Source organism: Podarcis liolepis (assembly GCF_965112155.1).
Source record: "Podarcis liolepis genome assembly, chromosome: 4".
Taxonomy (NCBI): domain Eukaryota; kingdom Metazoa; phylum Chordata; class Lepidosauria; order Squamata; family Lacertidae; genus Podarcis; species Podarcis liolepis.
Genome location: NC_139558.1, coordinates 46278888 through 46294154, shown reverse-complemented (window position 1 = coordinate 46294154; position 15267 = coordinate 46278888). Strand labels below are relative to the sequence as shown.

General features: G+C 38.5%; 1 protein-coding gene across 25 annotated transcripts in view; it reads left to right on the top strand.

Annotated features, from left to right (window-relative positions):
* DMD (dystrophin) overlaps window positions 1-15267 on the top strand; it is a 1010042-nt gene that overhangs the window by 848993 nt on the left and 145782 nt on the right. For all 25 annotated transcript variants that reach the window (XM_083498284.1, XM_083498278.1, XM_083498289.1 and 22 more), the window contains one exon: window positions 2352-2498. In XM_083498284.1, the coding sequence (XP_083354410.1) occupies window positions 2352-2498 (147 nt within the window). The remainder of the gene's footprint in view (window positions 1-2351; window positions 2499-15267) is intronic.

Below are 15267 nucleotides of genomic sequence, written 5' to 3'. Positions count from 1 at the left end.
CGCTCTCCTAAGGCAACGATCCCTTGTGATGTCATCTAGCGGACTCAAGGGACAGCCCATGATATCATGTGCCGTGTTCACCACCCTCTGTAAAGACTTTCTGTCCAACATACCACACTGTGATACAATATGAGAGGACACTTTCTATTGTGGACCGGTAGAAAGAGGTCATCAATTGTTGTTTAACATTGTTCTTTTGCAAGACCCTGAGAAAATGGAGAAAATGCTTCCATATCATCCTAGAGCATATTGTGACAAACTCATAAAAGCCAAGCATTAAAAATATTGAAAATAGATACAAAAGTAGACCACATAGCTCAAATAGCTCTAAAATAGGACCATATTTAGATTTAGACATATTCCAATAGATTTCACTCACGAGCACAACAGCATTAGCAGAGGAACGTCATGTTCAAAAACATAATTGTATTTCTATCACAAACCTATCTCACTGTTTCAGGAGTATCTCAATTTCACCTAGCTCTATGTCAATGTTTTACTTATCTTTGGAGTCTTGTATACGTCATCAAGAACACTTGGTAAGTAAATGGAAGTCGATTTATGAAGAGGAAATAGTTCATCTGCTTAAGGGTAAATTGAATTGCTTGACTAGAAGAAATTGTCAAATGTTACCTGGTCCCTTCCCCCTATCATGATATATATAGCCAGGTACAGGTATACTGTTCCTGACATTTTTATTCAGATTGCATTTTCAGTCTTTGAAAATGAAAGATGATTGTTGTAAAGATGTCTGCACTGCAAAAGCACTGCTTTCTCAAAGTTTTAAAACTGATCTACTTATTCCATAAGAAATATTCATTATTAAGAAAATAAGACAATTAAAAATATTTTGGTTATTTATTAAGGTGTGGCCTGGAAGGAGACATTAGCACTACATTCATGTTTTTCAATTATCATGTGATGGTCCATGTGCAATTGGATCATGGGAAAGAGCACAAATTTTTAAAAAGGCAGGGCATAGATTCATTGATTATGAGGATGATAAGGAGATGAGGATGAGTGAATTGTAGCTTCCATAATGTGATATATATGTTGGCCTGTAACTCAAAGGAATGTTGCATCATCTAATTTTAAATGGATCTTAGGGTGACTTCACACTTGACATCTTGTTCTAAGGTACAAGTACAAAATACCCTTGGCTTATATCAGTTGTGTATGGGGCATCTTCCTTAAATAATTCCTTCCCAGTAAAAAATGTGGAAGCAGTGTTTGTGCAGTTTGGAGTTTTGAATGGAGAGGATCAGAGCTTTAGCTGAGGGTTGACCCTGGGAATGGCAGGGGAGGGGGGACAAGGAATGGGAGTAGTAGTGTGTATTTTCCTCTGATTAGAAACTACTTGTATATTTGGAAACAAAAAAATTGTTACAAAGCTACCTCCCACATTAAACTTTGGTAACATTGATGCTAGAATTTCTCACTGTTTAGCAGCAGGGAATGTGTTTTCTGAACTCTTTCAAAATCCAGGATAGCTTTGGCTTCTTGGCAGTTTGACAGAACCTTGCTTTATGTTTTGTGTTAATCAATGTTTAACATACCAGAAATAAAAGCTATCATCTGTATCATGCGCCTATACTTATTCCGCTCCATTTCTCTTTCCTATTTGGTCAACAAAAGAAGACCTGAGTCTTACTGTTATAGATATCTAAAGTAGGGAGGAACACAGATCTTAGTCCAGTGCAAAACCCATTTCACCTCTGCAAATAAAAGTAGAAAATGAAATCTGTAAATGTTGTGATGAAAGAAAATTAATATAGAAAATCAAATTATTCAATATCTTCTTAAGTCCATAAGCCAAGCCTGGTATTATCTCTGTATTGCCATGAATCTCTGTAGCCAGTTTTAAAAGGACACAGACATTTCTATAGACATTTAATTTATGTGGCTGATTGCAGTGTCCTCCAGAGCTGTCTGGTTCTTTTCCAAATTTGTCTCCACCTGCTACGTCCAAGCATCTCCTTTAAAATGTGTGCTGGGACCAAGCAAATGGGGCCACTTCCATAGCTCTTATGATGATACCACTAAGCTGTAGTAGCCTCAATTTTCTCTCTTTCTAATACCCTTACCATAATTTTTCTACCTTGGAAAAGATCTGGAATTGCCCTCCAATGCACCATGTGATGCTGAAGTATTTATGCAGCAACACCAATAACTTACTGCTATTTTAAGAGTTTATATCAGGCTCCCAGTACGAGACCAAGGCAACAAGGTTTCTATGAAGTGGTACTGGGAACCCCAAATAAGACCCTATGTTCTGCTGTAAATTGTTATAAGAGCTCATTCAGTCTAAAATGCCATTACTAACATTTTGGGTTTGTTTGTTTTTTACACAGGTTTACCGAGCAGAAATTGCACCTCTTAAAGAGAACGTGAACAATGTTAATGACCTAGCTCATCTGTTTACCTCTTCTGAAATACAGCTTTCCCCATATACCCTCAACCGCCTCGAAGACTTGAATGGAAGATGGAAACTCCTGCAGGTAATATTGTATAACATAACCCTAACCCTAAAAATGACTGTCTTAGGTAAGAAAATGGTTTTATAATAAGTATTCTCGAATGTTTCTAGCAATACATTGTATTTCACTCGTGTTCTTCATGCCCAGCATGAATAGTTGCTTGGAACTGAATAAAATACATAAAATATACCATAGGCTTCAACATGTGTATCATTAACTGGATCAGAAACCATGTGCAGAAACTCAGTTCCTAGCACCCATTCACCAACAAGCTGCTACATGCAAGTAGTGCTGGTTGTATAATTAGCAACATCTGTTTGGTGAAGAGAAGCTTGTGGCTACTGCACATCCTCAGTTTACTCCGAGCCATTGCTTTAGATAAGGGGTAATTTCTGTATGCTTTCCATCCTTCTCAAAATGCTTTAATTCCCCACTTCCTTCCTTTGAATATATTTTATCGCATGTGGAAGACTGAGCTTTGCATTTACTTTCATTGCTTCAATCCACTCTCTGTTCTCTTTCAAACAATTCCTGGGAACATTAATTTTAAACAGTACCCTTTTCTACAAGCAGTTTAATGGTGCCTTCCACCTTTCATGCAATGAGATTACATCAGTAGAATCAAATCCAAAATTACAGAGCATTATATTCATTGTGGTCATTGGCAGAGTTTGATCAAGCTATTAAGTTTATCAAAAAGGTGGTTTTCCTTTTAAAGGATAATTAAGTTTTCCATATAAAATAGAAGCAGATTTTTTAAAAAAATGGGTAAAGGCTGTAGTGAGAATTAGACATAGACTGAGCTTAAAGACTATATATATTCCTTTAACATCATGTGCAGAATCTACATATTAAGTTGATTGTATATGAATACATGATACTGTTGCAGCACAGTCCTACATACACATTCCAGTGTTGATGGCTGAGGGGCTTAGGATTGTGCATAGTTGCATTTCTCTTGGTGGAAAGGAGCGCTGCTGGTTTTGGTGCTCTACTCCTGCAGATGCCCAGGCTGCACCCAGATGGCTGGAGAGCTAATGCTGGCAAGTTTTCCTGCCAGCAATAGCAATCAGAAAGCCCCGAAATGAGGTGTTGCGGTGAGAGTGCAGCACAGGCAGCTTTGAATCCACTGGATCACTAGCTTCACAGATTCCCCAAGGAGGCCACTCCTCAGTGGCCCAAACATGGGTTGACCTGGCATAAAATTAGCATGAGCCATCAGGGATTCAGACGTAGCAAAGAATCTGCCACTTTGCTCCTCCCCAGCCTCAAAATAAGATTTCTGTGTTACACAATCAGTAGATATCAAATATGGAGTACTGTATATAGACTTGGATTGCCTGAAAGTCATACACCTGACAGTTAGTTTGCTTGTGCAGCTGAGCTTTATGTATGTGGGGTGGCTATTCCTTGTATGGATGCCTACACTGGATACTGCAATATGTGGTTAAAAGGGCACATTTTTTTACAATCTACATTCTGTGTGCTGGGGTTGGTTTATGGATGCCAATGTGCTCAGATAAGCTGACTGATACCTGCAACTGTAGACATGAGATGTCTGTGGAGACACAAACGTTCAAAGAGTGCAAAATAGATTATTCAGTATTTCTAAACAAGATCCATGTGGCCACGCCCCTGTATCTTAGTGCAGTTGGGAATATGTATTTATGTGGGCTGTCAAGGGCAGCTGCTGCTGTGTGTGTGTGTGTGTGTGTGTGTGTGTGTGTGTGTGCACGCGCGCGCGTGTGTGTGTGTGTCTGTGCTCAGGATTCCAGCAATAAGGGGTCAGGAGCCTGGAGGCTATTTTGAGTAGGTTTGCTGACTGGATTACAGGAAATTGTATATTTCAGTGTAAGCATCCATTTGCTTGCAGATAACTAATAGAGGAAAATAGGTCAGGGGATATTTTGAAGCATTATACCTTGCATTAATAACTTGTATAAAAGAGGCTACTTCTCTGTCAAATGCATTTCTATTTCCCAATTTGAAATACATGTTATTGTGGCAGAGGTATAAAATTAATGTTTACTCAGATTATTTTTCTCTTGTGTTTAACATGATTTGCTAGTTAGTTTAAACTATCTTGAGTAGTAGCATCTCTGTGTTTTGGATCAAGAAAGTGAGATAATTTCAGTGTTTTTTCTTATTCTTATTTATTAAACTTATTAGTTGTATGTTGCCTGAATGGTCTCCCATTATATTTTAAAACTTTGGTCCTGAATCTGCTTCCTGTTGATAGTGATTGTAATTTTTAAAAGCATAAAAAGCTAAAAGGTCTTGTAAACCATGAAGCAAAACATCTACATTAGTAAAAGCAAGTTTCATCTTCCCAGCAGAGGGTGATTCTGATCTTTCTTAGAACTTGAAATCCTCTTTTAGTTCCAGTAGTTAAGAAATTGCTCTTGTGTTTTCCTTGAGAATCAGAGCTGTTGCCATGGCCACAGTTTTCATGGTTCCTGAATGGACTATCAATGAATTAATTGATTATGTAGTTTGACTTCTACAGTTAGCACCATGTCCACTTCTGTGAGCTTAATATTTGGCTCTAAGGAGCATCTTCCATGCGGAAATATGCATGCTGGCTTTTTAGCAAAGTGTGAAGCATGGAGGAGTAATCTGTTTCCAGCTACTTTCTGACATTTGAGTCATAGCTGTCAACGTTTCCCTTTTTTTAAGGGAAATTCCCTTATTCCGAATAGGATTCCTCGCAAAAAAAAGGGAAAAGTTGACAACCATGATTTGAGTAGTGGCAGATACTTTGTTTATTTGAATTCTCTGTTTGTGAAATTTAAACAGCACCTCTCTTTATATTATACCCTAAATAGGAAATATGATTTAAAATATCTTTAAAACTATTGAAGAGCTACAGTTGAAACCTACTATAGCATGGCATTCTATAAACATCTGTGTTGCTCCCTGATTCTTAAGCTGTGTGTAGCTGTGTTTCATTCTCAGTTAACAGTGATTTAATTGCAAATCCGCCTCACGTTACTAATTTAGTTAATTTATTCATAATTAACAGTATTCTATTTTCTGCCAAGGTTTGTGGCACTGCAATAATAGTATTTTTTTCATTAAAAATAAAATGTAAGGGCTGAATTTCTGAGGGTCTTTTTTATTCAGTTACTTTGTGAAACTAAGTAAAAAAAAAGGTGAAATACTTAAGACATTTATTGTTTTCTATTAGAGTTAAATGAGAAATCTTTAGGAGCATAACTTTTGAGATGAAATGTTTTGCCAGCTTTTGTGTGCCCTAAGGTGAACATTTACATTGGAGCTGAGAGTTAACTTCCTCCAACAGAAATAGTCTTTTCTCCAATGGAAATACAGTCCTTCTTCCATTGGAAGAAGGGAGCCTTTGGATAGAACCCAATACCTACTTTTACTCCCAAATTCTCAGAAGGCCATGCAGTCACCCTCCTTTTGGAAGGCATGGGCACATTTGCAAATCTGTGTAACTCATGTAAGCACTACACATGCACTGCAACCAAGCACATACCACTACCTATTTCATTGGCTAGGACAGAATATGTGACTTCTGTATGTAATAGTAGTATTATGAGGTCTTACTTGTTTGCATTTATTTATCACATTTATATTCCACCTTTCCTCTAAGGATCTCAGGGTGACATACACCATTCTCTTTCTCTTTATCCACACAACAACCCTGTGAGGTAGGCTAGGCCAAGAGGCATTGATGGGCACAAGGTCACTCAGTGAGTTTTTGTTGCTGAGTGGGGATTTGAACCCTGGTCCCTCTTCTCCAGCATTCTAACCACTCACCACACTGGCTGTCAGAAGCATCTCCAAACTATTTCATTTTAGGCTACAGTAGTTATAATAAGTGTAAAACTCAGAATCACTGGGTAAGATCTTCAACCAGTGGTGTGGTACTGTGTTTAAGGCATACAATGTTGGACTGGTGCCAGGGAAACCCATGTCCAAATGTCCGCTTAGCTATTCAGCTCACTTAGCGAGGGGCAAGTTCCTATGATCAGACCCTGACATGGTAGATCAGTGGTTCTCAAAGGGTGTGGCGGTGTGGCAGGAGAGGAGGGCAAGTGTGGTGGAAAGATATACAACCAGAAACAGTATCCAAACACCAACTGTGAATATGTACACGTGAAATAGAATTGGATATGATCTGAGAGGGAAAGTGCTAGGAAAATGTGGTACCATTTGATAAACGATCACCTGAAACAGCCACCAGTTCCCTGGTTTTGTTTGATTCTGTTCCTGGCATGTATAGTAGGAGCTGATGGATCTCAAGAGAAAAAGTTGTTGCCAGCAGGGACTGCGATCAATAAGAGATCCTTTGGGTACACATAAGAGCTTGCGCTTACCAAGCAGAACCTTTTATTCTCTGAAAAGCAGCTCCCTCGTGCAGTGTATCATAAGGTGCTTTTGAATTTCCTCTGAATTTCAAAAGCAGTTTTCCATGTGGTACATAGAGCTGTGATCTAAAGAAGAAACGCTTTTTAAAAAGCAACCTTATTGTTCTTTTTCATAATCACAGAGAAGTGGGTGGGTTGTTCTTATTCAAATTAACTTCTTCTTTTCTTGTTGTTGTTGCTTTCTTTATTGTTTTAGCAATGGGTCCCTATCTCCTTCCAGTATTATTCTTTTTGATTAAGAGAAAGTCAGTACTGCACTCCTCCCCTCCCCTGCCTTGAGTTTCTCAGGGGAAGACGGCAGCAGAGTACTGCACCCATCAGAGATAGGCTTTAAGTGGTGGAAGTTATGTGAATTACAACTTACTTCACACTGCCATTCCCTTAGGGTCAAATTAAATGAGAACACAGCCAGTGTCTTAGTAAGTGCATATAAGCTTTGAAAGAAAGGGGGAAAGAACAAGTCACTGGGTTGTCATTAGTTTCCCAGTTCCAACTCTTTCCACAATGGTAACAATGTATGACAAGGTTTCTGGGGCAAGAGCAGACCACATTGCCAGGCAAAAAGAGCCTGATCATGTAGAATAAAATGTCTTCCCCTGCTGCTACTGCTGCTGCTGCTCCTGCTGCCAATACTACTACAATCTCCACAACACATTAATCTGTCAATATGTGTTAAATCCAGGGGTAAGGAATGGGACAGAGTCTCATTGTACTATTATGGTTCTGTCAGTTAACAGCAGGTGAGGAGGAAGGAACCTGGGCACATAAACCTAGGCACCTTTGTACTATATCTGGCCAGAGGTCCCAAATTGCTAGCCATGACAGATGGTATCATTGGTTCTTATCCTTATTGGAAACTTCTATGGTTAACAAACAATGAGTCCTCCTCTCTGCTCCACACCTGCTGCTCAATGGCATGTGTAGCACAGCCTGCGCCACCACAGCCATGCAGCAGACCATACTTTAAGCCATCACTATCCCACCACTGCCAAGCACTTGATTAGTGTAAAACTGTTGTTTCTGATATTGACTCCTCTCCCCTTTCTGCCAGCCTGCATTGTAAGATAAGAAAATGGAAGCAGAGTTCAGTCATCAAAGGCACAGCTGTTTAGAAATTGGTGCCCAAGTTTTGGTTTTGAATTTCCCATTCCTGGGTAGGGACTGTCTGGTTTTGATTGTATACAAGCTGCTATGGGGGCCTTTTTGGTAAAGAAGAAGAAGAAGAAGAAGAAGAAGAAGAAGAAGGAGAAGAAGAATGGATTCTCCTCTCTGGAGATAAACAAAATTTTATTTGAGCCTTGTGACACATACAATAATAGTGTTGATATTACCATATTTCAGTTCCATCTTGATATGCTGCATCAAAACTAGGTGTCTTGTGCCTCCTTAAGGACTATAAAATGTGTTGTGCTGCAAGCTTTCATAGGCTGAATCATAAAGCCTTTCTCTGGCATTTTTAGCATGTGATATGTATCTGATGAAGTGGTCCACAAAGACTTATCAGAGCGATATCCTGTAGTATACTATATTTACAAACTCTACTCTCCCTTTTCCCCCCAGGCCAGTGTTCATTTCTTCTTCAGTCATTATTGACATGGTGTAGAATCAAGCTAGATAAATACAAGCTTACACCCACATTTTCAACCCTTTCAGATAGAAAGAATGGTTCTTCAACCATAGTTATATGTTTCAATGAACAACAAGGTACCATAACATAAGCATGACAAAAATGGACCGTTAAATTTATGAAGCTTTACATAAAGTATCAAACTATTGTAAAATTCAGTCTTGCCTTGTAGCAAGAGGTTTGGATTAGTTGTCCACTTAGTCCATTTCAGCTGAATAATTTTGTTTGTTTGTTTGTTTGTTTGTTTTAAATATTTCTGAGCCATCTTTCAAGACTAGCATTCTCAATGCAGCTAACATTAATACCCAATGCACACTTCATTAAATCTAAGCTTTGAAACATACAGTTCAAATCACAATACAGCAGCAAGTTAATTTAGTTTATAAATACAAACTCTCATTAACCCCAGCTAGCATAGCCAGATATCAGGAATGATGGGACTTGTAGTCCAACAACATCTGGAGGGACATCACATTGGCTATCCCAATGTAGACCTACTTTCACTTACTGAAAGAAGTTAAACTCTGTATGTGTTTAAAACCAGCCTTGTGTCAATCCCAATGGATTTCCTGTTTTCTGAGATAGTTTGATGTTTAACCAGTGGAAAATCAAAATACTGAATGAAAGTCTGTGCAGCCATGGAGGCCCAGATTTATTTATAAAACTATTTTTGTGCTGTGTATTTCCTCTAAGGATTATATAAATCCCATTAAAAGAACTGCCTCCCAAATTACTGCAGGGTCCCGCCCCTCCCCTCCTTTTGAGAAATATATTCAGATGCATCTAGGTGAACTTCCAGAATTTTAATTATATCTATATCAGATGAGCTGCAGAAATATAAAAGGGGTTTTGAAGAGATTTAATTTTAGATAGCAGCTTAATTAACGGCATTTGGAAAAACTAGTGCAACTTTAATTAAATGTCTCTACATTAATTTAGTCATTTAATTGAAAATGCATTGGGATAGTGCTTACAATTTATCACCCTTGCTGTTTGAAGGAAGGGATTTTTTTTCCAGTAAAGTGTAATAATAATAAACTGCTATTTTTATGTCCTTGCTATCTTTGTCAGCTGAATCATATTTTCCTTGAAAATATGAATTTTGATTTGTGAGATTTTCTGAAAGCACACATTGTTAGGAAAGGATGTAAAAAATGATAGGATTCCAAGATGCATCTTGCAGGATTCCCTCCATTACATGTTTTTTTAAAGATACAACAGCCCAACCACTTTAGCATTGCCCTGTCCTTTAGTTTTGAGCAGCAGGGTTCAGATCTGTGAAACATTTTTAAGCCTGCAATTCTGTACCCTCTTACCTGGTAGTAAGTCTCACTGAACTTACTTCTGAGTAGATCGGTATGGTTTTGTGCTGCTAGTCTCTTTCTGTGCTTTCTACTAAAGTATAGTATTGTAGAGCATAATGTATTAATTTGCAGCATCCTTAACTTAATCAGGCCCATTATGCCAAAAATATTCTATTCAGTTTCCTAATGATTTGTTTTTCTCTTTCCAAGTCTAAGATGTTCACTGCATATCAAATATCCATTGCATAAATGGGTATTTGAAGCCATTTCGGCTAGAAATTTCTCACTAATTTAGTATTCCTTCTTACAATAAAAACTGCATGTTTGACATCTTGTACATCAGAATATCCAATATTGTGCCCTTCAGAAGTTGTGGAGTCCATTTCCCATCATCCCTGACCATTAACCATGCTGGATCAGGATGATGAGAGTTGGACTTCAAAACATTCATCAGGACACATTGACTAACCCTGTTGTACATAATCTGTACATTAAAAGTCAACCATTGTACTAGTTGTCCAATTATTTTGTCCCATTCAGACTGGAAACTGATATGAGGTTTCCAGCCAGAAATTCCATTTCGGGGGGGGGGGTTCTTTTAACAATAGGTGTATGTGCAATACCAATTAAAAATGAAACAAGGAGTCTGTCTCCAATTTTATTACATAAGAAACCTATTATAATGGGTTGGGAGTTACTCGTGCGTAATCCTGCTCCGTTTGAGCATTCGATTGCCTGGTTAAACCCTCCGGACTGCACAGCCCATCTCAGCGTGGCTGCCCTTAGTCACTCGTAGAATCTGTCTGTGGGCGTTTCTTAAAGCGTTGCCAACATAAGAGTTGTTTGACGCCCAATCGTCGCCGCCTCTCACTGCGCGGGAGTCTCCTGTGCAGGATGGGCGTGGGCAGCGGGGTGCTTGGGCTCTCCTCGCTAACTTCCAATGAAGAATCCTGGAGCCCCTGCACCTCCCTGTCCCGTTGCTCTCCTGGATCCCTGGTGTTACACTCATTCTCTTCCCCTTCTTCCCACCTGAGTCTCCCTCTACCGCTGGGACCTTCCCCTGCAGAATCAGAGACCCTCTCCTTCTCCCATGCCTCTGATGGCAGTTCCCTGACACCTATCTTCCCAGTTATGTGCATATATTAAATGTATGTTGCCTCTGCCATCAACTCCTTCCTTACTTTGCTTCCTTTTTTATGTTGCAATGCTTGCCTGGTTAGAATAAACTATTGAGATGCCTTCTGAAGATGATATACTTTGTATAAATTGCAGTCGGGGAAGCATTTCTTGTTTCAAGTAATCACTCTAAGAAAAACAAAAGTATTTACATAATTGCCATGCTACTTTTCTCATAAGAACAGTAGCTACTCCCTGAAGCTATCATAACTCCTTGGTTGAAAAGTAGGAGGTAGAAGATGACTATCCTTTCTTCTCACAATTAGCAATTCAGCCAAGCAGCAGTGGCAACTTCAGAGGATGTCTCGGTTGAGTTTTTCATGTGTGTTTTCCTCTCTTTCTCTCTCTCTTAGCAGAGACAGTCTGAGGAGCCTCTACAGCTTTTGCACATGCTGGCTATGGATAGTTCCAGCAAAACTGTACAAAGATGCAAACTTAATAATAATTTAGTGAGACTAAATAGATGGAAGAGCATTTCTGTCTTTTGCAGCCAGGCAAACATTTGTATTGTTTTGCATACTACGCCAATAGAAAAGTTATTTTACCACTCAAGACATTCAGAAACAAATTATTATGGCAACACATAAAAGATTCCACAGGTATACCATGTGCAAAGTATGTTAACCCCAAAGCAAAGCTGCCACTGATTTCTAAGGTTATTACCGTATTTTTTGCTCTATAACATGCACCCGACCATAACACGCATGTAGTTTTTAGAGGAGGAAAATCCGTAGGCATGCCACCCGTAGGCATTCCCTCCATAACACGCACAGACATTTCCCCTTACTTTTTAGGAGGAAAAAAGTGAGTGTTATGGTGCAAAAAATACAGTATATCATGGTACTCTTGCATCAATTAACAGGCCTTAGTATTAATAACTGAACTTTTCTTCCCTTGCATTATTTGAAGGCAAATATGACCAGTTAGTCAAGTAATGCTGAACAATAAAGACCTGCTTAGAAGATGTTCCACATTTAGAAAGAAATCCATTAAGATTCCTGAACACTTTATAACATAAAAAACTGGAAACAGGACTGCTACTGCATATGCAGCAGTTAAGTCTGAGAAAAACAATCCCACAAGGGATGAATGTTCAAACAATTTTTAGATTCCATTTAGAAAATACCTAAAACCAAGAAATGATGGCTATATTAAAATCAACCCCTTGGCATCATAACTAAAATGTGAAGGTGCTCTTCACAACGCTAAAGTTATTGATTCTATTTTTAACAGTACTGCAGACACAAATGACTGATTATAACTCTCAAGATATACCTCATTCCTCTAACTTAGTGGCCCCGCAATACATAGTCAATGCTGCTGAACTAATACTGAATGTAAAACTGAAGGAGAAACTGGTCCTGAGGTGAATTTGTTCCCTAGGAGTAGATTTGTTGGCAGCCCCAACAACCTCCACATTAAACTTTTTGCAGCTTAATATGTGAATCAAAAGAAATATCTAGGGTCCCCCTTCTGCTTCTAAAAAGCAAAAGTAAACATTTCAACAGCCTTATTCTCCAGGAGACAGTTTTCTCTAGACAGTTGAAAAACTCAATGCAAATGCCTTTGTAAGAATAATTTATATTCATATGAATTTAATAATTTATGTTTGTATTCACATATATATTTTTCATATTGAAAATGATCGTCTCAGTGGGGTATATCAACAGTCCCATTTATTTCAGTGGCTTTACCTTTATCATGGCATTGATCCAGTTTGTGTGCAATGCTAAGCCAAAACATGGCTAAGCATGAACAAGAGAGCATGTGGGTCCTTGCAGCAAAAACTAGAGGATTGGCTGCTTCACTCCTCCCCAGTCCGGTGGCGGCGGCACTATTCAGAGCTAAGCTGTGGTTTTGTTTAGTGTTACATTGAAACCTAGAGCTCACTGTATGTCTCATTGAGACACACCACTTGTGGATTGAGTGGTAAGTCAATAGCAAACTTTGGTTACACTGCATGGTTTGTTTGGAGCAAAACAACCATGAGCCATGGTTCATTCGTAATGCTAAGCAGAGCTTTTTTTTTTCAGCCTGAACTTGCCGGAACTCAGTTCTGGCACCTCTCAGGTGTGCACTATTGCCATTCTAAGAGAACGAGGGAGGTATTTGTGGTGAGTTCCAGCACCTCTTTTTCTTGACAAATAGCACTGGTGGTAAGCCAAACTTTGACTTAGCTCTAACTGTGCAGCAAGACCGGGTGAGGCAGTGAATGAAGCTTCTGCCATTTTAGCCATGGTTTGGCTTAGCACTGCATGTGCATTTTACATTGTCTCTTTCTAGAGATGCACATAACAGTTAGTATTAGTTCATCATAATATATTATGATTTCTGTTCTATTGCACATAAAATAAAAAAGCTTTAATAGGCAGATGAGTTTGTTAAGAAATTATTGAAATAAATAAAAGAAGCCAACTAAGCTATTGAAAGAGAGAGAGAGAGTTTTCTACTTCTTGTACTTTGACTGCTGCAGTACGTTGAAATCCAAAAGTGTCCTCCTATGTGTGGAAGAGGTGTCATGGAAGGGCTTACCTGTCAAAAAGGAAACTTAATTCCAGAAGTTCCATTCTACTTGCATAATCTCCTAGGCTTGTTTCTCCATACCCATACATCCCTCTTATCTAGGAAAGCAAGAAGTATTACCAAAGTTCAAGACACATTCCAGCCAAGCAAAAGCACTCAAATAAAGTGCAAAGTAGGGGAGGGGAGGGGTGTGTGGCCTAAGGAAAGTCCTGAGAGCTAGATAGAGAGGCTTGGAGGGTTGCCATTCCTGTTCTTATGCATCGTATGAACACTTGAACATCTATTTGTTGAATCGTGAATAGTAACTAAATTCTTTCTGGTCATAGATCTAACACTAGTAGTAAATTATTAACAGTACAAGTGTGCCATCATAAATTGGTATGTTTCAAAGGATCTTAGACAAAGTTAAAGAAGACTGGAAATGTGAGCAATAATTAGAGCTGGATATATAAATAAATGTATGAGAAAGATCACCAACCAGGAGAAATGAGAACAACATTTTTTAAAAAGAAAAATCTTATACAAAAAAAGTGAAACAAGGAGGGGGGAGTAACCATAAACCTTATTGCACCAGGAAATATTTAACAAAATGCTATCAACATTACAAGTAGAGGGAAGATAATTTTAAATTAGAAACAAAAGCAACACCAAACATAGTATACATCTAATGAATATATCCAAACATACCATTTTTGACTCTACATACTATTCTTTCAAGTTTTTATTTAAAGCTAGTGAAAGTTATTTGGAATAGTGAAAAGAAGGGCTACCATGGGTAAAGAAATGCCACATATTGTTTCAACACCTGACACAGTGATGAAAAAGAAATCTAAATTCCATGAAGTCCCTTTGAAGCCTTCTATTACAAATACACACCATCTGTTTTCTTGGTGATTGTTTTTAAATAAAGATGCATAATGCTGTCATTGAATTGAATAAAATTCCCTTGATTATTATTTTCAACCTGATGATGTAGTAAACAAATTATTCAAATAATGTATATTTGGGCGTGATTCAATTAATGAATCCCATCAGCAGAAGCCCTGAGCAAGGGCTTCTGCTGGTTCAGCGGGGTTTTGCCCCTTCTCATCCCCCAGCACACCCTGCTTGTGGGCAGGGGACAAGAAAACAATGGGGGGGGGGGAATAGTTCCATCTGGCAAGCTGAAATGCCTGTCCCGATGGAACAATTGCTTTAGCATAACATTTAATTCCTCCCTTCGTTCTTTATTTGTTATGATAAAAAGAGTGGTTTTAAAAACTATTTTTCTACATGTTAAACAATTTATACAGATAAATTTTTCTTTATAGTTTTTCTAAAAGGGCTAGGGGCTCTTTGCCCTTGCACAACTGGTATTCTGAGGTCCAGTCCCTCTAACACAAATGTTTCATTTAGCTGTGATGGGTAATAGTCATGGATAGAGTTACAGTGCAGCCCTATGCATGTCTACTTAATAAGTCCCACTAAGGTTAATGGGGCTTACTCCCATGTAAGTAAGTATGTATAGTACTGCAGCCTTATTCTCCATGATATCCTATAATACACTTGTAAGGCCACACAAGCAGTTGGTCACAATGGGTGAAATTTAACTAAGTTTTATTCAGAGTATACCCACTGAAGTTAATGAACATGACTAGGTTAGGTCCATTAATTTCAGTAGGTTCACTCAGAGATGCATCATCATCACCACCATCTTCATCACTGTTGAATGCCATCCAATTTAAACAGTGAATTCCATAAGTTGATTATGCACTGTATGAAGAACT